Source organism: Stigmatopora nigra, chromosome 1, assembly GCF_051989575.1.
Source record: "Stigmatopora nigra isolate UIUO_SnigA chromosome 1, RoL_Snig_1.1, whole genome shotgun sequence".
In the NCBI taxonomy this organism is placed as follows: domain Eukaryota; kingdom Metazoa; phylum Chordata; class Actinopteri; order Syngnathiformes; family Syngnathidae; genus Stigmatopora; species Stigmatopora nigra.
Genome location: NC_135508.1, coordinates 18,761,818 through 18,781,793, shown reverse-complemented (window position 1 = coordinate 18,781,793; position 19,976 = coordinate 18,761,818). Strand labels below are relative to the sequence as shown.

Sequence of the window (19,976 nt, the reverse complement as noted above, 5' to 3'; positions counted from 1 at the left end):
AGGGGTACTCTAAACATCCTATTCCTTTGCAGCAAGGGGAAACACCTTGGAAAAGTCTTTGTAAAGCAACACTTTGAAAACAAGTGTCTATTTCTTCATTTTGAAAAGATCTCACAACTTAAGAGTGCCTGACAGTGTCACTTGACAGTAAAAGTGGGTGTTGACTGAAAACCCATTGTCACAAGAACTCCACTTGATTGGGATGAGTGTTGTTTTCACACATTTATAGATGTGCTTATAAATGCAATGTCTGGTTGTACAACCCCACTACAGTTACTGTATCATTGAAAAAAAGGGAAAAAACAGACCCTCCCTCTGTATTTGCACCCTGCTGTGTTCACGCTTTCAGCCAAATGCTGAGTTGTCTGACTTTAGAGGAGACAAAAGAACCGCATGTGAGGAGGGGGGTATAGATGGGCGGGTCAGCACAGGGTACCTCATTTCAAATTGCAATAGTTTATCATTGGAAAAAGATGACTTGACTTCATTTGATTTTAACCAACAATATAAATGCGAGTTAGACACGTGTGCCTTACAACCTACATTGGTAAAATTCACTTCAATCTTGCGGGTGAAAAGTGCAGCAACTTACCAAAACAATGGCAAACTTCTCCTCCAGTTCGGTGGGGTCCGGCATTGGCACCTTTAGGGGCATAATGTGATGCTTCATCTCCGAATGGCCATCCACACTTTCAATATTACCCATTATTGTTTTTCTTGTCACGACTGTATAGTCTTTTCTTTATAAAATGCGTTAAAATTGGGGTTTAAATATGACAAAGTGAGATAAGAGTAATTTCAAGAATTTTCCAAGTATTCCAGTGATGCGATCAACGTAATAATCCAAACGATCCACTTCTCCCATCTAAAAACTGACAGTGCAGTAGTCTCCTTTTATTAAGTCCAAATGCCATTTATTCGGGCGTTTCCAGTCCACTCTTCTTTGGTACTGTTTTCCAGAACGAGTCTAAATATTCGATTTTCCTCCCACGGGCTTTTCGGGTCTAACTTTCCAAATCGCTTGAGGACTTGCTGCTTGACTTTCCTTCTTGGCTACGACGCGTTTCCATTCATTATTGTTGAGTGGGTGAGTCTGATTAGGCTCCACACAATGGGCGGAGTATCTTGTATCGGAAACACCCCCAGGATTCCAACACCACAAAATTATTGGTCTAAATACCTGTCAATCACTTTGTCACTCCGCCCCTTCTTTTCACATCTGCACCCCCTGTCAGGCACAGCTGGAAACACGTTAGCTGGCATTTGGGCGCCGTCTGGAGACAAATTAACGTCACTGCAAACAAACATGGACTGGACCAGGGGTGGCCAACCAGTCAGAGACCAAGAGCCACATTTTTTACCGTGTTACCGCAAAGAGCCACATTTTTTACTGTGTTACCGCAAAGAGCCACATCACACAGATTTATTGTAAATGTCACACACCAGCATAGTAATGACATAAATTGACTCCTACAGTACTAACAGCACAGGCCAGTCATTATCAACGATGAACATTGTGTGTGCACTGTCTCACACAGACAAACTCTCAGTTCAACCAAGTCCACAAACAAAAATATAATAATTTACAATAGCGTTTTTCTTTTTCTATGCATGTTACTTAGTGGGACTTCTGTCATAAAATCAGCGCCTATTTTTGCGCAACATTCGCTCCTTGTGAGCTGTCATTTATTATGAATGGCTTTTCGCTAGTTAAAAGCCATTCATAATAAATGACAGCATTTATATATATATATATATATATATATATATATATATATATATATATATATATATATATATATATATATATATATATATATATATATATATATATATATATATATATATATATATATATATATATATATATATATATATATATATATATATATATATATATACATTTGTAAATTTAGGCAACATAGTTGCGTTATTAAATAACTATCCAGCCAAATATTCTACTGAAGAATGTGTTTTAGACAGTAAGGGTGCTTGACAGTTAACATTTTATAGGTGGCAAGCACACTTCCCCTCATAAATACTGATGAACTGCTTTTTTGGGAAGCGTATGTGTTGTCTTTTTTTTTTTTCCTCCAGCAAAGATGGAAATTGCTATTTAAGCTGAATATATACACGCAAAACTCACAGGCCACAGAAGCAACACTAAAATGTTAAATAGTACCAATTATTCAGCATTTATTCTTCTAAGTTGACTCTGGAACCAAATCACACCTGAAAAGAGAGATGAGATGTTGACTGGGTGGTCATATTTCATCAAATCTCAATGCTGTAAGCTGTTGAAAAATTTACCACTGTGTAACACCAGTCTTCAGGTCAATTTGGTCCAGGTCCAACTGGAGCTGTGGGTAAGATGGAAGTTGATCATAATTACATTCAATAAAAGTCACTTTATGTAGTTGTAACCGTGCATTTTCAAAGAAAATCAGAAATGCATCATCACGAAGAGGCGAAAATAACAATGTAAATGTTTTGTTGAACAACTTTTATGTAGATATCTTTCAAATAGGTTCAATTTTATTTTAATTTTCCTATAAGTTAATTGTATTGGTCTTTCCCTAATGCCACCTCATATTTTTACACATTCCTCATTAAATAGCAGGAACACTAAATAAATAAAACATCATTGTGGGTCAATGTGGGACTTTTGGAGATTTTTTTTTTTTTGAAAAATGGGGATTTTGGTAATGTTTCATAAGACTTGAGTTGATCGTTATTTATTTTACATCTCTGTCCAGCTAGTAAAATGATTTACTGAAGTACTCAGTACAAAAACATGCACTTTCTGTTTAAGCACCGTATAAATATTTTCTCCCTTCAAAGTACTAAAAGCGCTTTGACAATGTCTCCTTGTTTCACCTACTGATAATGCAGGAGCTTCTTTTTAGTACTTACTTTGCCAATAAGCTCCCTCTCTCTACTCATGAAGGAGACGCTGTTCTTCACAGATAAATCCAACCTCCTCTGCGTTGATTCCTCCAGAGAGAGGTCAAAGTCAAATCTAGAGAAAAGGAGAATGCAGAATTTGTCTGGCTAAATGGCACAAATAACGTAACATTGTCTTTTAACTGTTTTATCCAAAATAATTGGGTCTCTGGACTATCTGACAACCTATAAATCGCGAAATATCACATGGTAATATTTGGTAGACGCATTTTTTTTCAGATTGAAGAATAGTTAACCCATCCGTATGACAGTTCCCAGATGATCGGTTCAAAACCGGGCTGTAGACTTTCTGTGTGGACTTTGCATGTTCTCCCCTGTGCCTGAGTCCTGAGAGTGTGCATGAAATGTTGTTTGTCTCATTAGCAGGATAACAAAATGACAGCAAATCCACCAAGGATGAACTTTTTTTTGTTGCAAATTCCCAATATCTTGCATATAGATAAATATGATATATAGACATTTCCAGGCATCTGATTTAAAATGTAATTTAAGGTGTAATATAAATATATTTCTGACCTCTCGTTGAATTCTGGGTTGAGGTCCCTCTTCTTGGTTGCTGTTCTCCTTTTAGTGGTTCCTTTCTTGTCAGGCAGCAGCATGAATGTGACATAAGAGTCAGCGCCATCTTTAGAGCAGGCTAGCAGGGCTCTGCAGGTGCATATACTCATTCTTTACTGACTGCGCTTAGTGGGAAATACTTCACATGTGGCTATATGAAGTCAAACCTGCATGCATGGACGGTGATGAAAAGTCTACTCTCGTCGGTGGAGTATCCAACACTGAGCTTCACTTGGCTTGAAGTATTTGAGCCGTCACTGACAATGAAGAGCAAATTTAAAAAGGCTGTGTCTTTTGTCTGTTTATTTTCCATAGCAAAAAAAGTGACTGCCATTGACGAGTGGTAGCAAATTATCCTTTTTTTTGCTGCCAATCAGTTTAATCAGAAAGGACATTTATTATCATCAATGTCAGTAAAATGATTGCTTACATTGGGAATCCTGCCCTGCTCCTTAAATCCAAATGGGAAGGATCCCATCTGGGAATGACAGTTTCACCAACACCCTCATCGGATGGGGCCCTGCGGCACACCGACAACTGCGTGTCCAAGATCTGTTGTTGGTGACGTAAATGTTAGATTTAAGGCTCACACTTTTGAAAAGATTCAAATACAGAGGCTGTATAGATACCACCTTGAGCGTAGCCCTGAGTAAGATCTGACTCTCGGGCAGTGCTCCATCTAGGGCAAGCCAGCGGTCCACCACCAGGTTAGGCTCAGCCATCACCTCCCTGAGTGTGAGAGTCAAAGAGCCCAACGTCTGGCCCCAACTGTGGGAGAGCTAAATGGAAGAGGAGCACTCTTGAAAAAAAGGCAAAATGGTCCAAAAGAGAAGATATGGATGGCTTCTCACCTTCACTGTGAGCGTTTCATCTCTGGGATCTCGAACTAAGAAATGAAACGCTTCATCCCATCGAGGTGACGTGGACCGCTCACTGACCTACGCCAAGAGAAGTTGAGATATCTTTAGATATATTTTTGTGACTCGAAAGTCTTTGACTTACCTTAGTTCGATGGGAGACATTTTTTAAGATGACCTCAACTCCAACCTTTGGCTCTTTCCCATTTTTCTTCAACTATAATCAGGAAAATGAGTTTTTGTTTTCATTTTTAAAAGTGTTTGCTTGCATAGACATTCATTTTAAAAGAAAAATAAATTGACTTGAAGTTATTCAATCATTTTCTATCACACTTCTATCACCACAAATTAGGAATGCAGGTAAGCTGTTTTGTTTTGTTTTTATCTCAGCAGAATTTTAAATGTCAGTGCTTATTATTTTGCTGCTTAACAATAAATATTTGCACACTTTGGTTTGAGGTTGATGAGATCGTGTGATCTTACTGGCAGTCCGTGAGCACGCTCTACATACACAAAGAGCACGGCTGTTGATGGTGCAACCTTGTTCTGGAATGACTGTTGGGACTGGTACAGCAGAATCTTTATGAAAATCGGGGAGGAAAAAAGATTTAAAAAAGAGACAATCTCACCAAATGAGTGTCAAGTAATCTTATCTTGCTAATGAAGACAGAGAACTTCGAATATAGTATCACTATAACGTATGATATCATTTTAGTTTCAGTCCAACCTGCTCCAGTCTGGATAGGTCAGTCACTTTAGGCAGCCATTCTAGCATTAGGTGAACTCTTCCTGACTTGACGTCATTTAAAGTGTACCACTGTAACAACAACATGGGCATTAAGAGACTATCAAAGAAATGCTTTAGCAATAATGCAAAAAGCCACACACCGTATCAATGAACTGCCCACTGATGATGTCACGCAAGTTGAGTTTAAACCTGCAAAAAAGGGTGGTGAGTGAAGTCTTGCATAATTGGTTGCTTCCGGGTACAAAGTGGGGACTCACCTTCCCAGGAAGTCATCCTGATCGATATCTTTGTCAAATAATTCAAACTGAATCTCTTGGCCTGGAAGCTGAGTCAAAATCACCTAAAAATAATAAATAAAGTAAAGTAAAAACGATGTATATTAAGTGACATCTTTCGAGAACCACACAAACACAAAAGGAAAAAGAAAGAAAACCTCAAAGAGTTCATTCCAGATAGGATTGAGGTTCTCTTTGATGGTGTGGCTGCGGAAAGTGATGCCAGCCACACGGATCTTGACATAAGGGTCACTCTTTCCTTTGACCATGCCTCCCATGAAGTTGTCCTTAGCGATTAGGTTTTGGGCCTCCAACAGATGGATTCGAAGAACTCCCTTGAAGGGATGATTCAAGTCAAATGTCATGTGAGATTCATTTTTTTTTCGTTAGCTGTAGAGCGGTTGCATCACCTCGGTAGCAAACTCGGGGTCGGGCGTGGTCTGCTGTGGGCGTGACGGTGGAGGTTTAGCTAGACCACCACCTCCCATCGGGTTCAGTTCGGCTGTGATTCCCCCATGACCAATGCCGGACCCAGGAGCTAATGGGCGGGGCGACGGAGTGGTGGGAGTGGCATCATCGCTTAGCCATAAAACCTAAACGTGAAACAGAGCAAAATGTAAGAGGAGTTGCTTTAAATTCAGCCATTTTAAGTTTAAATAACGTGGCATTGGGCTTTAAGATGTAAGTATTTGTTGTTCATTTGTCCTGTTTCTAATCAAATTTAAAAAAGGGTATGTAGTTATGTCATTATAATCAACAAAAATGAGTATGAACATGATTATTTATTAACTTCTGAATAATATGGTTTGTTGTAGTCCGATGGCGACATGAGAAAATTCCAATAATTTGAAAAAGACGATCATTTTAAAGAAAATTTCATGAGTAACATAACTTGGTTTGGTTATGTAATGTTGACAACAATAAAGATATAAATTACAGGCATCTTATCGTTTTAATATAGTTTCTACTTATGTATTTGTTTAACCTGAGAACAGAAATTCTGCAAAAATATGTACATTTGTTTTATTTTAAACTAGTGATATATAATCATTTTTATCTTTTGTAAGGCAAGAATGTGATTTTAAAAATAAGAAAAGAAGAATTTGATAATGGCAGATTAAATGGGCCATGCTCAACTCTTTAATTACCCATTGCGTTTGTTTAAATGTCAAAAGAGCCCTATTTGAGGTTCTGTGATTATACTGCCCTAACAAGTCAAACAAAAAAGAACCCTAACGTACGAGTGGTTTGACAGCTCTTAAATGTTTAACTTGTAGATTGCAAATTTGTGGAAAAAAAAAAAGATAAATTAAACAACCAACCCGTAAAACAATTTTGATGTAAATGCGGCTTCCGGAACCAGAATTCTCTAACTGGAACCACTGGTCTAGGGTGAGTTCAGACAACCCGAGAAGGCGAGCCAAAGGGATAGTCAGGCTACCCAAGGATAAAGCTCGGTCATCATCTTTCACCTGATTTGACAAACACAGGGAAAGAACAGGATGAGAAATTACGGTAAAGTAACTATTCCATGTTGCCCTGAAATGCCAGTCAGTAGTCGAGACGGTTACTTGAATATCAATATCTTGCTTGCGAGGATCCTGGATGAAAAAGGTAAACGCTTCCTCCCATACAGGGTTGCTGCAACCATAGCAAGTCTGTAAAGGAAAGACAAAATATTTTGCAAACAGTTTAATTGTCTGTTACAAAAAAACACATCCAAATACCTTGCTTTCTCTTGTAGTATCCTGGATAGAGATTTGCACCATTGGGCTGGGGTCCTTATTGCCTTTTCGCATCTAAAACATAAGAAAATGAAGACAGTGTAAAGGTAAAGAAGTTGCCGGTCAGAAACAACGATCTCACAGGTAGGTCATGAGCTTGATCGAGATAGATGGCCAAAATAGCAGCAGATGGTGGATCGGCGGTTTTGCTAGTCAGGTTCTGGTTTCTCTGGGTTACCTGGCGGATCAATAATAATAGAAGTAAGTAGAAAACATCACAAATACAATGAAATGGTATTTCACTTAATTGCACTGACTATAGTTGAGTCAAATTATTTACAAGTAGTCTTCAACAAGTGCTCCTTAAACACAGCCTATTAATCACTGGGTGACACAGAAAGAACTAGCACATTTCCCTCTAGGATAAAGTACTTTATTAGTCTTGAGATTTCACCGTACTCTACACAAATTATTACGAGAAGTGTATGTGTCCATGTTTTACAGCAGGGACTTTGTATATTTTTGTAACTACAAATTTGTCAGAAATGTACTAACGCATTAGATTAGAGTATGTCTGTAAATCATAACAGGGATTTTGTAAACTGCATGTGGACTGGTGGGATTTGGAGTTATTATTTGCAACCATTCTGAAATAAAACACTCCAACTTAAGAATTTACCAATATGGATCACCTGTAGTGATAACTTTTAATGGGAGATCTTGCATTTTAAATTATTCTTTAGTAATTATAATAAAACTAAACCCCGGTCACTTAGTCAATACCTTATTTATGTTTTCGTTGTTGCTCACTGATCCTCAACTCACATTTAACTACTAAGACAGGCATTACAGTACAATAAAAAGATTCTCTTTTGAAAAAACAACCAAGATTCTTTTAAGTATTTTGTCTCACGCATTTTCGCACCTCAGTCAATCTGTCAGCAGAGGACAGAAGCGAAAGCCATTCCAATCGGAGGTGAACGCTGCCAGATGGGACATCCTTCAGATTGAACCACTGTACACAAAAACATCCCAGTCATGTAAACACAACATTTTTGTCATTTTATCACAGATTGGAAGTCTTTTAGAGAGTAGACAGAGAGGATCACAAGGAATTCCTTGTGACCCTTGTGTGTTGTCACATGCTAACAGATTAGAAATGTTTTACACAAACAAGTTTAATGGACTGAGTAACAGTAACACCAAGAAAAAACCTACATCATCCACAACTCGTGCTTGTTTCACAATATCAAGATCCACTTTCGCCCTGAAAAAAATACAGAAAAAAAGGATGATTTGAGCAAAAATACTTATCCTTTGGATGATTCAACCATCAACAACGCCACATGATGTAAGACGCACAAGTTATATGATCATGAGTAAGCTACCTGCCCAGGAAGTCATCCTGGTCTGGGTCTTTGTCAAAGACTTCCACTTCCAACTCCTGACCAGGTACTTCATGGACAATCACCTGACACACACATATCCACATAAATGGACACAAACACAGAGGTACACACACAACACAAAAAGACAACACAATCCCTACAGCCAAAAATAATAATAATAAGACGAAAAACCAATCTATTGAAAATTTTATTCATCTACAGGGAGTTTTGGTTCAACTTACAAGTGGCGCAAATGCGTATCATTTCAACTAAAGGAGAATACTAATGAGTCTAATGAGGAAAAACATTTCCGCAATGACTTGCTTATCACAAAAAAATGCGGTTTCCTGCAGCCGACGAAGATCTAATCTGAACTGAACCGCTTATTTCTAAAAGCGGGTGATGTGTACAAAATTAGACAGTTATTGACACATTTACTTAGAAGAGTCAAAGCAGGCCAAAACAAACAAATACTCATACATATTTACATACAATTCCATCCACACTTACCTCATACATTTCCCTCCACTGTGGGTTCAAGTTGCTGTCCACATGATGTGAGGTGAAGATCTGTGTCCCAACACGAATCACAGCGTACGGGTCCGATTTTCCATCAATCAGACCTTTAATGACGGTGTCCTTGGCGGTCAGATCTTCAGCCTCCAGCAGGTGGATACGCACAACTCCCTAGAATTTGCATATAAATGCAGATGGATTTGATGTATAATCAAAATGTTCGAGTTATTCTTGCTTGCGGCATGGATTCTACACGTTCCTCAGGCCACGTAGTATTACAAAAACAATCAGTTACCCTTGGAAGCGGGGAGCGGAGTTGAGCAACCTGCAGGTCGGCCACCAGGGGAACGGTGAGACGGTTTGGGAGGACCAGTTGGGAGGCTATTGCATCCATTATCATAGTGTCCGACATGGCACTGCAATGAATGCAAGGATGGTGTGTATGTGGTGAGGGCACAGACAAAACAGGTAATGGCACTGGAAACAATGAGAATGTTTAAAAACTCATTGGCAGTGAGAATACAATTTTTAAACTGACATGTTTTGAACAGCCATGACAGCAGATAAATTGTATTTTCACTAAATCGGAATATTGAAGAATGAGATTGTCTCATTAGGAACAGCTCCATTTCTTTACATTCAGGATGAGGCTGATTTTATATACTGATGTTACTGTGAGACAATGAATGATGGAACTTCATATGATTTTAGTCTTAAAATGAAATAAGAAAGACAAGTTGTTAAAGCAAAACCCTTCACATGCTAGGCTGGCATCAATTGAAGAACCAAAATACAGTGACGAACATATTCATCTGAATATGTCAATTTTTGACAGCTACAACATTAGGCACAATGGGAATAGAGCAGGGTCAAAGTCTTACCTTTCAAAAAAGGTTTATTATCACAGTGATCTAACTAATAGGCTATGTTGTGTGCTGTAATTGAGCCACTCTTGTATGAAGATGCATTTTTTGCAACTTTTCCACACAAAAAAAAATCAAACGGACTTTGTCAACTCACTTCAATCCAGGAATATCCAATAGATTGGTCAGACCAGTCCAGTTGATGTCCAGTTTCTATGACAAAATGAAAGTTGAGATAGAACATTAAATGAATGACAGGGTCCAATCACACTAAAGCACAAAGAAGAGATAAGAAGTTATAATTTTTCCTTTTTGGCGCTCTTTTTGTAGTTAAACACTTTGCTTGGGGCACCTGCACAAGTGCAGCGCATTGTCCAAAGAGGAGGAAAATGTTTGCAGTTTTTCAGTTAAAGCTAAAATTTGTTTGTGTAGTCAGTTATCCAACAAAATGCTACAGACAGACCTCCACCAACTCTTTATTGAGCAATCTGTAAAATAATGTGAAATTTAGTAAACTCACAGGTCGGCGGATGAAGAACATGGTGACGGCTCCAACCAGCGGTATGTCTCCAATCAGAGGCTCAAGGATCACACGAAGCATGCCATTGAGCTAAAGAGTGAAGCACAGGTGTCACTCATCTTAAACTGATGTGTGAGAAAATGTCATTCTTAAAAAGTTGAGATATGTGTGACTTGAATCAAGAGCTATTCAAGGAATGAACAATCAACTGTTTAATTATTTCCCTGATATGTTATTAATTCATGAAATAATGTATTGTTAAATATGCTATTCTAGGCAGGGTGGAACTGAATAATGCCATTTCCATTCATTTTCATTTCAAAGAAAAAAACTAATTTGAGATTATGGTCATTGGTAGTGGTGACGCAAAAAAAAAAAAATGAAGCAGATACTGTCTCAAGGTAGCACTGTATTTCAATACCTGAATTCCTTTGACTCCAGCTTTGCAAAAGTACTTTTTGATTTCTACATTGATCTCGACATCACCGGCGTAGCTGTAGGAAGACAAATGTTCATCTAAGGAATGCAGCTGATGTAATATGTACTATATGATTACAAACTGTTATGTCTTCCACAAACTTTCAAGGATCCATTCCTACATTGAATGATTACCTGAGGTATAAATCCAACATGACTTGTCTCTTATCGTGTTCAGTGTGTGCCTTTACGCCGACCACCTTTAAAGCCTGTCAACACAACAGCTGCAATTATAAGCACACATAAAAGGCAAGCCGGTTCATTGTAAGTAAAGGTGCAGGTAAACAATATGCATTGCCTTAACTCTTATTCCTGATCAAAAACAAGTCCTTGTATTAGACATTGTATATTACCCCAACATATCTGATAGAGCAGAGGGCATCTTTTATGTTTATGACACACAATGGCCAATGACATACCTTGTCCCCTATGTTGACCTTGGTGAAACTTAGTGTTTGTAGATGAATACTGGAGGCTCGGATGGCTGGAGCGATGGTCTCCAGGAGTAGCTTTTCCAGAAACTGGCCTATGAAGGGCCATGCTTGTTGGAGAATCTATAAAAAGGTGTATTGAATAAAACTATACATTAAAATGATACTGTATGGTCTACATATTATTATATTAGTCAATATAAGCCATCCGCTCCCGATGAAATGTTAGTTTGCTTACAATATTAATTCACAGGGGTGCTGGAGCCTATTCCAGATAACAATGGGCACCAGGTGGGGGATAGCCTGAAGTGGTGGCCAACCAATGCCCAGGTACAGGGAGGCCAGTATTCAACCAGTCTACCATGCATATTTTGGGATGAGGAAGAAAACCCATGGAATCCCGGGGAGAACATGCAAATTCCACACGGTAGGGACCAATTTGGGATTGAAGCCTCGATCCCAGACCTTATGAGCCCTAATCATACGTCCACCGGGCATTCATTCATCTGAGGTACCGCTTTATCCTCATGATAATCACGGAAGTGGCCAAGAGGACGGGTATGCCATGAACTGATTGCCTTCCAATCAAAGGGCGTAAATAGATATTTGCACTCACCTAAGGGGCAATTTGAAGCAATTTACAGGATAAGTAGCCACTTTAATGTCCTTTGATTTGTTTAATGTGCTCAACGGCAGATTTGTTGTCATTATGATTTTTTTTCTTATTCTTATTCTAGTATTCTGGGTTTTTGTCTCAGGAATTTTCCTCCTTCTATTTCAACTTTGCTCCTTTTCAACACTACTTATTACTTACTTCGGGTGTAAGGAGGACAACACCCGAAACCCACACTTAGAATCTGGGTCAAAACTTGGAACATTTGAAATTTGGGTAAGTTGTATTTAATTGAAAATATGCATGATTAAGCAAAATAGAGTTTTTCCACAGGTATAATTTGTATATAATCTAAGTTGTATATAGTCACCCAGTATATTGTTGAATTACCAATGTAATGTATATCTTGAACTGATTATTTGTAACTGTACTCCAGCTTCATCACGGATGGAAAAGAAGATTTCTGAGTATAAATAACTTTTCTAATGTGTTGGTATAATTAAAACATGGATTGAATGAAATAAGTAAGTAATTAAAGAAATAAGAATGATGAATATATGTAAACAAATTGCAACGTTCCACTCACATATAGTACATGACAACAAAGGCCAAATGATTGGTAGAAGCATGCTGGTTGTTTCCGTTATAGAAAAAAAAAAGTCATAAAGGAAATGACTCAAGCTCGGCTCTCAGACCTAATCAATTCAGTTTAGTAATTTTGCAAATTAAATTCACAACAGAAAATACATTTTAGACGGTGTCACTTTATCGAAAAATATGCAAACTTTGAGTTTTCCAACAATGTTGATTTTCTAAAAAGCTTCCCAGACTGGCACACGGGTGTTAACGTCAGCGTTTGGGTGTGAAGTGTAGCGTGAGGCTACTATAGGGCTTAACTGCTCCACTGACTATCATTTCCAATCTTTTCTTGAACCCAGTGATGCTCTCAGTCAACACAGTCAGTTATCATGAGATATTTCTGCTCACGGAGGAGCAATACAGTCAATTTTGTTTTAACTGCCAGAAAAAAAAATCTTGTTAAACAGAACTGTTGAATAGACACATTATGGAGAGGATAAATCTGCACTGTGGAAAGATGATTTGCACCAATTATTTTGTGACAACGTGGGCTTCTGAAATGAGGGTTCAACTGATTTTTCTCTCCACAAGGACACTCGTCCATATTAGTATTCACGTCCACATTTTGCCCGTGTTGAGAGCAATAGCGATATTTTATAGCCACTCTCCCTGTAGCTTAATTACCCTCGTGGATGGCCTGCACAGATGGAGAGGCTCCAAAGAGAGCAGGGTCATCCCACGTCCACAAAAGTGCTCTTCCTCTGAGTAGTAGCGAGGAGGTTTTGCATTTTAAGCAACTCCAAAAGCATTTTTTCATACAGTTCCACTATATACTTCTAAATTCTACTACTCTATGACTACATATTTATTTATTTTTATTATTAATTTATTGATACTATATATATTATTTTTGTGTTGTTATTTATTGATTATCTATTTGTTATGTTTGTTTTATTTATTGATTATGTATTTATTATTGTGTTGTAATTTATGGATAATTTGTTGATTATTTTTGTGTTGTTTTTATTGATTATTTATTTGTGTTATTATTTATTGATTATGTATTTACTATTTTGTGTTTTTATTTATTGTTTATGTATTTGTTGAATGTTTATTTGTTATTGTTTAGTGGTGATTTATTTCTCTGTTTGTTGTTATTGGTGAGGATGTAAATCTCATTATACTTGTATAATGACAATAAAAGCATTCAATTCAATGCCTTTGCTGACTTTGACTATGTAGTGTCTTCTATGAACGTAACAGGCACGTTTCGGAATCTATGGTGAAATTGCACAATAAAAGCACAATAAAACTAGGAGAAAAAAGTAAGTATACTTCAGAAATATCAGAGATTAAAATACAGAATCCTATATGCCTTGTGTCATCCATATATGATACAGATAGAGATATAAGACTGACCTTATTTAGCCACTCTGCTTTTTCCACATCTGGAAAGTTCACCTGAGAAGAATTGACAAATGTCAGACATGGCACTCTACGTATTCAAGTTCAATGCTGACGAGGTCTAACATACTGGATTCTTCGACTTACCTTTTCCTAAACATTACTATTACTTAGATTAATTAATCAAACAGAGTCCTTATGAATGTTTAGTAAGATGCCATTTGTCAAGCATAAATGGCATGGAAATGTGCGACAACAGCCAGGAACCGGAGCCAGAAATCCACTCTGAAGGCGCTAGATCATTGCACACTGAAGGCGACAATGGATTTCGCACCCTTGACACTTGGTGTTTTACATATTGGGGACACATGTACCTTTTTGGGATCCTGGAAAAGATCCAAGCAGCTACTTTGGATTTTAAATGAGGAGCCCTCTGGGTGTCTTAATGAATATTGCACCTTGAAGGTAACAAATGGGTGCATTCAATTCTATTATTTCTCAGTCTGAGATCATACGAATGAGCCAATTCTGCCTCTTTGTGTTTCCCACACACTCACAACTGAGACACACACATACACACAGTCTAGCCATCCTCTCATGCTTCCTCTCCAGATATGGTGGTCCACAGCTCATGGGTCAGTTATGGGAAGCACCATTATTTTCTTTTGCTCCTTTACGAGTGTAATGTCAAAACCCATCCCATTTTCCATTACTGCAAATCCTAGATTTGAAATCCTGTTGAGCTCATGAATTAACCGGTGGAATGTACTGGTCGGGAGATGAGAAAGAAATCAAACAAACTTTCACGGTTGACTTATTAAGAGGTAGTAAGCAACAATCCAGAGTGACGCAGGAATTTCAAAATATCCAATACGGAGAATGAAATGGATTCAACCTTACCCAGGGAGGTAGATCTCGTTTAAGTCTGAAAAGCTTCTCCGTCGTGAATTCCGTCTCGTTTTCCAAGAGGTACATGGCCGTGTTCAGCCTCCTGGCTTTATCCAGTCGGCCGTGCTTCCAGCCCAGGTAGACCATGAGCCCGACCAGTACAACGATGATGCTGATGCCATAATATCCGGCCAGGTAAACGGGCAGCAGCGCACCTAAGCATTTGGCGAAGGACCACAGGGCGCCCACTGCCCGCTCTCCAGCGGGGGTTTGGCCGCTCATCGGGGGGCCGCCACTCATGCCCTCTGCTGGGGCTCGATCATCTTCCCTGGCGGACGGCATCGTACGAACGACTTCAATTCACTCCCCCTCTCCTTTTGCCTTCTTCCACTCCGCGAGTTATCGGCGAAGGGTTAACGCGGGTCGGCGTGCACAGATGGCCGCTTCGGTGACAGCTTCCCCCGCTTTAAATCATGACGAGACTCCGCTCTCTTCTGACCTCGGTTCCGCAGAGCAGCAAAAAAACGAGAAATTCCGTGTTTCGTGGACGTGTCTTCTGCAGACAGCGGGGAGTTGGAAGGGCGGGCTCTGAACTCCCAGCCCTCCTTCCCGTCAAATCCGACAGATTAACGCGTAATCCCAATTTTTTTTTTACACGCACAAAAAAAGGGCGAAATCATGTGAGCGCAGACACATATGACTTAGACAAAATGCTCGCCAGGCGATGTCTGCCCGTTATCTTTACATAACAGGCACAGGAGAGCTGCATGCAGTCTGCATGCGCAAGTGCTCATCTACTGCGGCAGCCTGCTGAGCACGACTGCCTATATATTATATATATACACGTTTATAATGGATCCACTCCATAAAGATAATGGATTCCAACAAAGCTACAACTTTACAAGCTATCTAATGTCAGCAAAGGACTATGTGTTGAAGAATAATTTAAACATATATAAAATACAAATGTATATTGAAATCCTGTTGAGTTCATGAATTTATATTATATATATATATATATATATATATATATATATATATATATATATATATATATATATATATATATATATATATATATATATATATATATATATATATATATATATATATATATATATATATATATATATATATATATATATATATATATATATATATATATATATATATATATATATATATATATATATATATATATATATATATATATATATATATATATATATATATATATATATATATATATATATATATATATATATATATATATATATATATATATATATATATATATATATATATATATATATATATACTAGGCTCACGGGGGTGCTGGAGCCCATCGCAGTGCATGAGGAGACGGACAACTATTCAAGCTCACACTCATACTTTGGGGCAATTTAGAGTGTTCAATCAGCCTACCAAGCATGTTTTTGGAATGTGGGAGGAAACCAGAGTACCCGGAGAAAACCCATGCAGGCTCGGGAGAACAATCCAATCCAGGTCGGTCCTACACAGGTGGATCCACCTGGATTCGAACACCTATTAATCATTGTTTTACAGTAAATGTTTTAAATTAACTAAATGTGATGTTCTTAGGTATGACTGGGAGCAGCCTGCCCTATAAAGTATAAAGGGTTAATATTTAACAATTTGTACAAATAATGTACCAGACAAAAATAGCTCAACTAAACATAAAATGCAGCTTTTAAAATGGTTAATATACTTATATTATGTTCTCTCCAGGTACGTACTTCAGTTTCCTTCCACGTCCCCAAAACATGCAAGGTATGCTAGTTGACCACTAAATTGCCCCTAGCAATGAATGGTTGTCCCTCTCTTTTTGCCCTGTGATTGGCTGGCCAAAAATTCAGGGTGTTGTCCCCCACCTGTTGCCCATAGCCAGCACCCCCTGCGGCCATTGTGAGGATAACCAGTAAAGAAAATGAAGGAATGGAGTAATTATATTTTTTCTATCTAAAAGGCATTACAAATTTATATGAAAACTTTCCACAATCCCCATTTAACACGAAGAGAGAAAATAGTGGTAGAACCTTGCAGGCAAAATTACCCAAGATCACCACGACTCATCCACGAGGTAACAAAGAAACCACGAGGACATCTTCAGGCCTTAGTTAAGGTCAATATTCATGACTCAACAATAAGGACATAAATAGAACCAATGGGGAAGTGCTTTGACGCTGCTAATAAAAAAACGTAATTATTTGGGTCTGCCCAGTTATTCATTTCCATGAGTATATTCTGAGTGAATTTTTTTTCAGTGGACAATGTGTATTTTTCTTGTAAGCATAAATAATGCTTGTGTCAGGTCAAAACTTAGTGTGCATATTTTTATGATTTTATTTTCAAATGGCTGATCAATTACCATGACCTGACATTATATCTACTATAACGCTCATTTTATATAGTATTAGAGTGGAATCTAATGACGTATACAGCTCAGTAATAGTAACACAAATTTTAAAAATCAGAAATGACCATAATGACTTTCTACTATGATACAACACCTGTGCCAGTATACATTATAAAAGGGAAGGCATTACCATTATTTGTGGAAAGGAAAGGGCTGAGTCTCTTAATAGTTGCCTGGTTGCTGTCAATTAGTCGTATTTGCTCAGAGGGTGTAAAGTTTGATGAGTACTCATGCAAACACAAGTTTGCTGATCTTCAGTAGAAACTAAGTACAGTGGATTTACAGAATGGGTTTTGGTGGGAAAAAAACAATGCATTAGGGAAAAAGAAACATGCAATCGTGTTGCATTTCATGTACGAATCAATAAAAGAAATGATCCTGAAGTATCTGCATCATTTGACATGGCTCAAATGAGGAGTCCTTTCCTCTGAATGTTTAGTTATAATTCAGAAAATGATTGAATTTGGAATTAATATTTGCTGTGACTAAAGATGATATTTGAAACATTGAATGGAACTTCCATTGTATAGTTGTTTTCCTTCATCTTTGCATAAAGTTTGAAGCAGTGTTCTTTCATTTCAGAGGCTTCTTGTGAAAAATGTGCGAAGGGCTCACATGGTAATCATTGACTGTCAGATGAAGGGAGGCGGGACTGGACACAAGAAGCAGAAGCTGCAGCCATGGGTGTTTTGATCAGAGTTTAGATACTGGTATATTCAAATCATACAAAAATAGGAGCATCATTCTGATATTATTTAGTACACTAGTGTTTCCAATCTTAGTTGCAATTGTAATGTAAAACAAGCAGTACAGAAAGTATTGCAGGTATAAATTTTACTATAAATCCTTTTTTTGTGAGCAGGGCAAATTTTTAATTCACATTGAGAACATTTCAGGGAGAAAAAATAAACACGAGTGCTTGTTGGCAATTGAGCTCAGAACAAAAGGTTGTGACATTCCCACTCTCATCCAAGTCACAGGACGAGGTTTAAATCAAGATTTGATTTTTCTAATTTGACAAGTGACCTCCCAAAAGCTGCTCACAAGCACGCCATGGTTGGGAATAGTCTGGGGTTGCTGTCATAAACAGGTCAGAAGCCACTTTTTATTTTCTGTAAAAATAAACTATTGGATACGTCTCAAGATTTATTTTCTTGATGGCTAGATGATTTGTCATTGGTTGTTGTACAGTTGGATCAACAGTGCCATTTGCATTCCCTTAGTTATCTAACTTTCAGCTTCAACTTTTCACCAGTGGGTTATAACATTGCATATTTTTAAATAATGATCAATGATCTGAATTTGTCTTAGACTGTAAGGGAGTGCGACAAAATTGGAGAAAACCTAAGATGCAGCTTTAATATTTTGTTCCAGTTCTAACCAGGATTTTAAGAGCCAACAGGAGTCCAAATATGTTTGGGTGGCTAACAGTGAAATAAAAAAGTGTAATAAAATGCATGAATTCAATTTGTTCATTTACACGGCACATTGTCTATTTTACCAGGCTGTCTTATATGAATGTGAAAAAAAGACTAACAAAACTAGAAATAGAATTTTTCACACCCAAAATTTTAATCAACGTATAAAGAAAAGTTCAACAGTTTAAAAGGAGTTGAATGAACAAACAAATGTCCAGAAAAATCTTGGGAAAGTCCATCAATCAGCAGGCGTTGATTTGGACCAATGAGGACATTGATGTAAAATTTCCACAGGAGGGCGCCCATCCGCCACTCAATCCACCCCCAGTCTGTCAGTTTGGTAAATGGCAAAAAAGACTGCTCAGATGTCATCCGGGTGGCTGTTTATTTACTTAGACCTTTGCCTCATCTTTCTCCTCTTGCGCTTCAGTCTGTAGGGTCCATTAATAATTACCATTATTTCATTTTTTTAATTTTTTTTTTAAGAAACGCGTGAATATCGTTTCGGGCAATAGCTCACCTACGCATGCGTTTTTTTCTCCACTGCGGGAAGGAAAACGTTTTTAGTTAAAAAAATAAAAAAGGGCACATTACATTGGAGTCACTAAAGATTAAAAATCACGTAAAATACATTCTTACAGGTAAATATTATAGTGCGATATGAAACAATAAATACATTTACAAGCTTATTTGTCGAGCTAGCAACCTTAAGGTTCTACTGGGAGAGAAAAAAATACATACCTTGGCTCGCATAGCGACAGGCTCTGTCCGAAATCTGAAAAAGTCCGATAGAAGAGAAAGATTAATTAGATTTATTCACGCAACAAATAGAATACCACGGATTCTTGCATCAAAATGTTAATACATATACTACGCACCAACAGCCGTGGGTTCGTCGCCTGGCTGACGTCATGAAGAGGCGACTCTTTAATACATCACTGTATTGGTGCATTCTGGGAAAATTTAGCCAGTATCTATTTTGACGTCATATTTTCGGTTCAATATCTGTAGTATGATCCATATTATTTTAGCAACAATTTCACTGTCACCTACTGTACATTTAAGCGATTAAACATTGTTATTCATTCATTCATTAATCTTCCATACCACTTACTATTCTCACAAGGATTGCGGGGGATGCTGGAGCCTATCCCTAAAAAACACGAACAGTAGTTGGGAGACTCTGAATTGGTGGCCAGCCAATCGCAGGGCACAATGAAAAAGACAACGGCTCACTCATCATCACACCTCCACTGAGTGGGAACAAACTCAGACTGAACACCAAAATCATGCAGAGAAAACAATGCTCCATCTGG

The 19,976-nt window shown here is 37.9% G+C and overlaps 2 protein-coding genes and 1 long non-coding RNA gene across 5 annotated transcripts in view; all 3 read right to left on the bottom strand.

Annotated features, from left to right (window-relative positions):
* fmnl3 (formin-like 3) overlaps positions 1–1,173 on the bottom strand; it is a 29,656-nt gene extending 28,483 nt beyond the window's left edge. For 2 of the 3 annotated variants that reach the window (XM_077717980.1, XM_077717989.1), the window contains exon 1: positions 593–1,172. In XM_077717980.1, the coding sequence (XP_077574106.1) occupies positions 593–706 (114 nt within the window). In that variant the 5' untranslated portion in view covers positions 707–1,172. Of the gene's footprint in view, positions 1–592 lie in introns of all 3 variants that reach the window. The other variant, XM_077717995.1, reaches the window with a different exon arrangement.
* A 710-nt stretch (positions 1,174–1,883) lies between these two features.
* Positions 1,884–15,610, bottom strand: esyt1a (extended synaptotagmin-like protein 1a). Its single transcript, XM_077726146.1, has 31 exons — positions 14,818–15,610; positions 13,933–13,974; positions 11,310–11,444; positions 11,026–11,099; positions 10,835–10,907; positions 10,414–10,503; positions 10,051–10,106; positions 9,326–9,446; positions 9,025–9,201; positions 8,515–8,597; positions 8,345–8,393; positions 8,052–8,141; positions 7,269–7,364; positions 7,130–7,201; positions 6,974–7,060; positions 6,725–6,874; positions 5,813–5,995; positions 5,561–5,737; positions 5,385–5,467; positions 5,268–5,316; positions 5,107–5,196; positions 4,863–4,958; positions 4,525–4,596; positions 4,374–4,460; positions 4,155–4,301; positions 3,953–4,074; positions 3,690–3,779; positions 3,481–3,612; positions 2,914–3,019; positions 2,311–2,360; positions 1,884–2,232 (listed from the first exon to the last, which is right to left on the bottom strand). The coding sequence occupies exons 1-31, from the start codon at positions 15,145–15,147 to the stop codon at positions 2,205–2,207; spliced, it is 3,237 nt and encodes a 1,078-aa protein (XP_077582272.1). The 5' UTR covers positions 15,148–15,610; the 3' UTR covers positions 1,884–2,204.
* Positions 15,611–18,790: 3,180 nt separating this feature from the next.
* On the bottom strand, positions 18,791–19,789 carry LOC144200205 (uncharacterized). The gene is made up of 5 exons (XR_013327065.1): positions 19,775–19,789; positions 19,539–19,613; positions 19,402–19,435; positions 19,181–19,203; positions 18,791–19,091 (listed from the first exon to the last, which is right to left on the bottom strand). It is a non-coding gene; the product is annotated as an uncharacterized LOC144200205 (long non-coding RNA).
* Between the last annotated feature and the right edge of the window lie 187 nt (positions 19,790–19,976).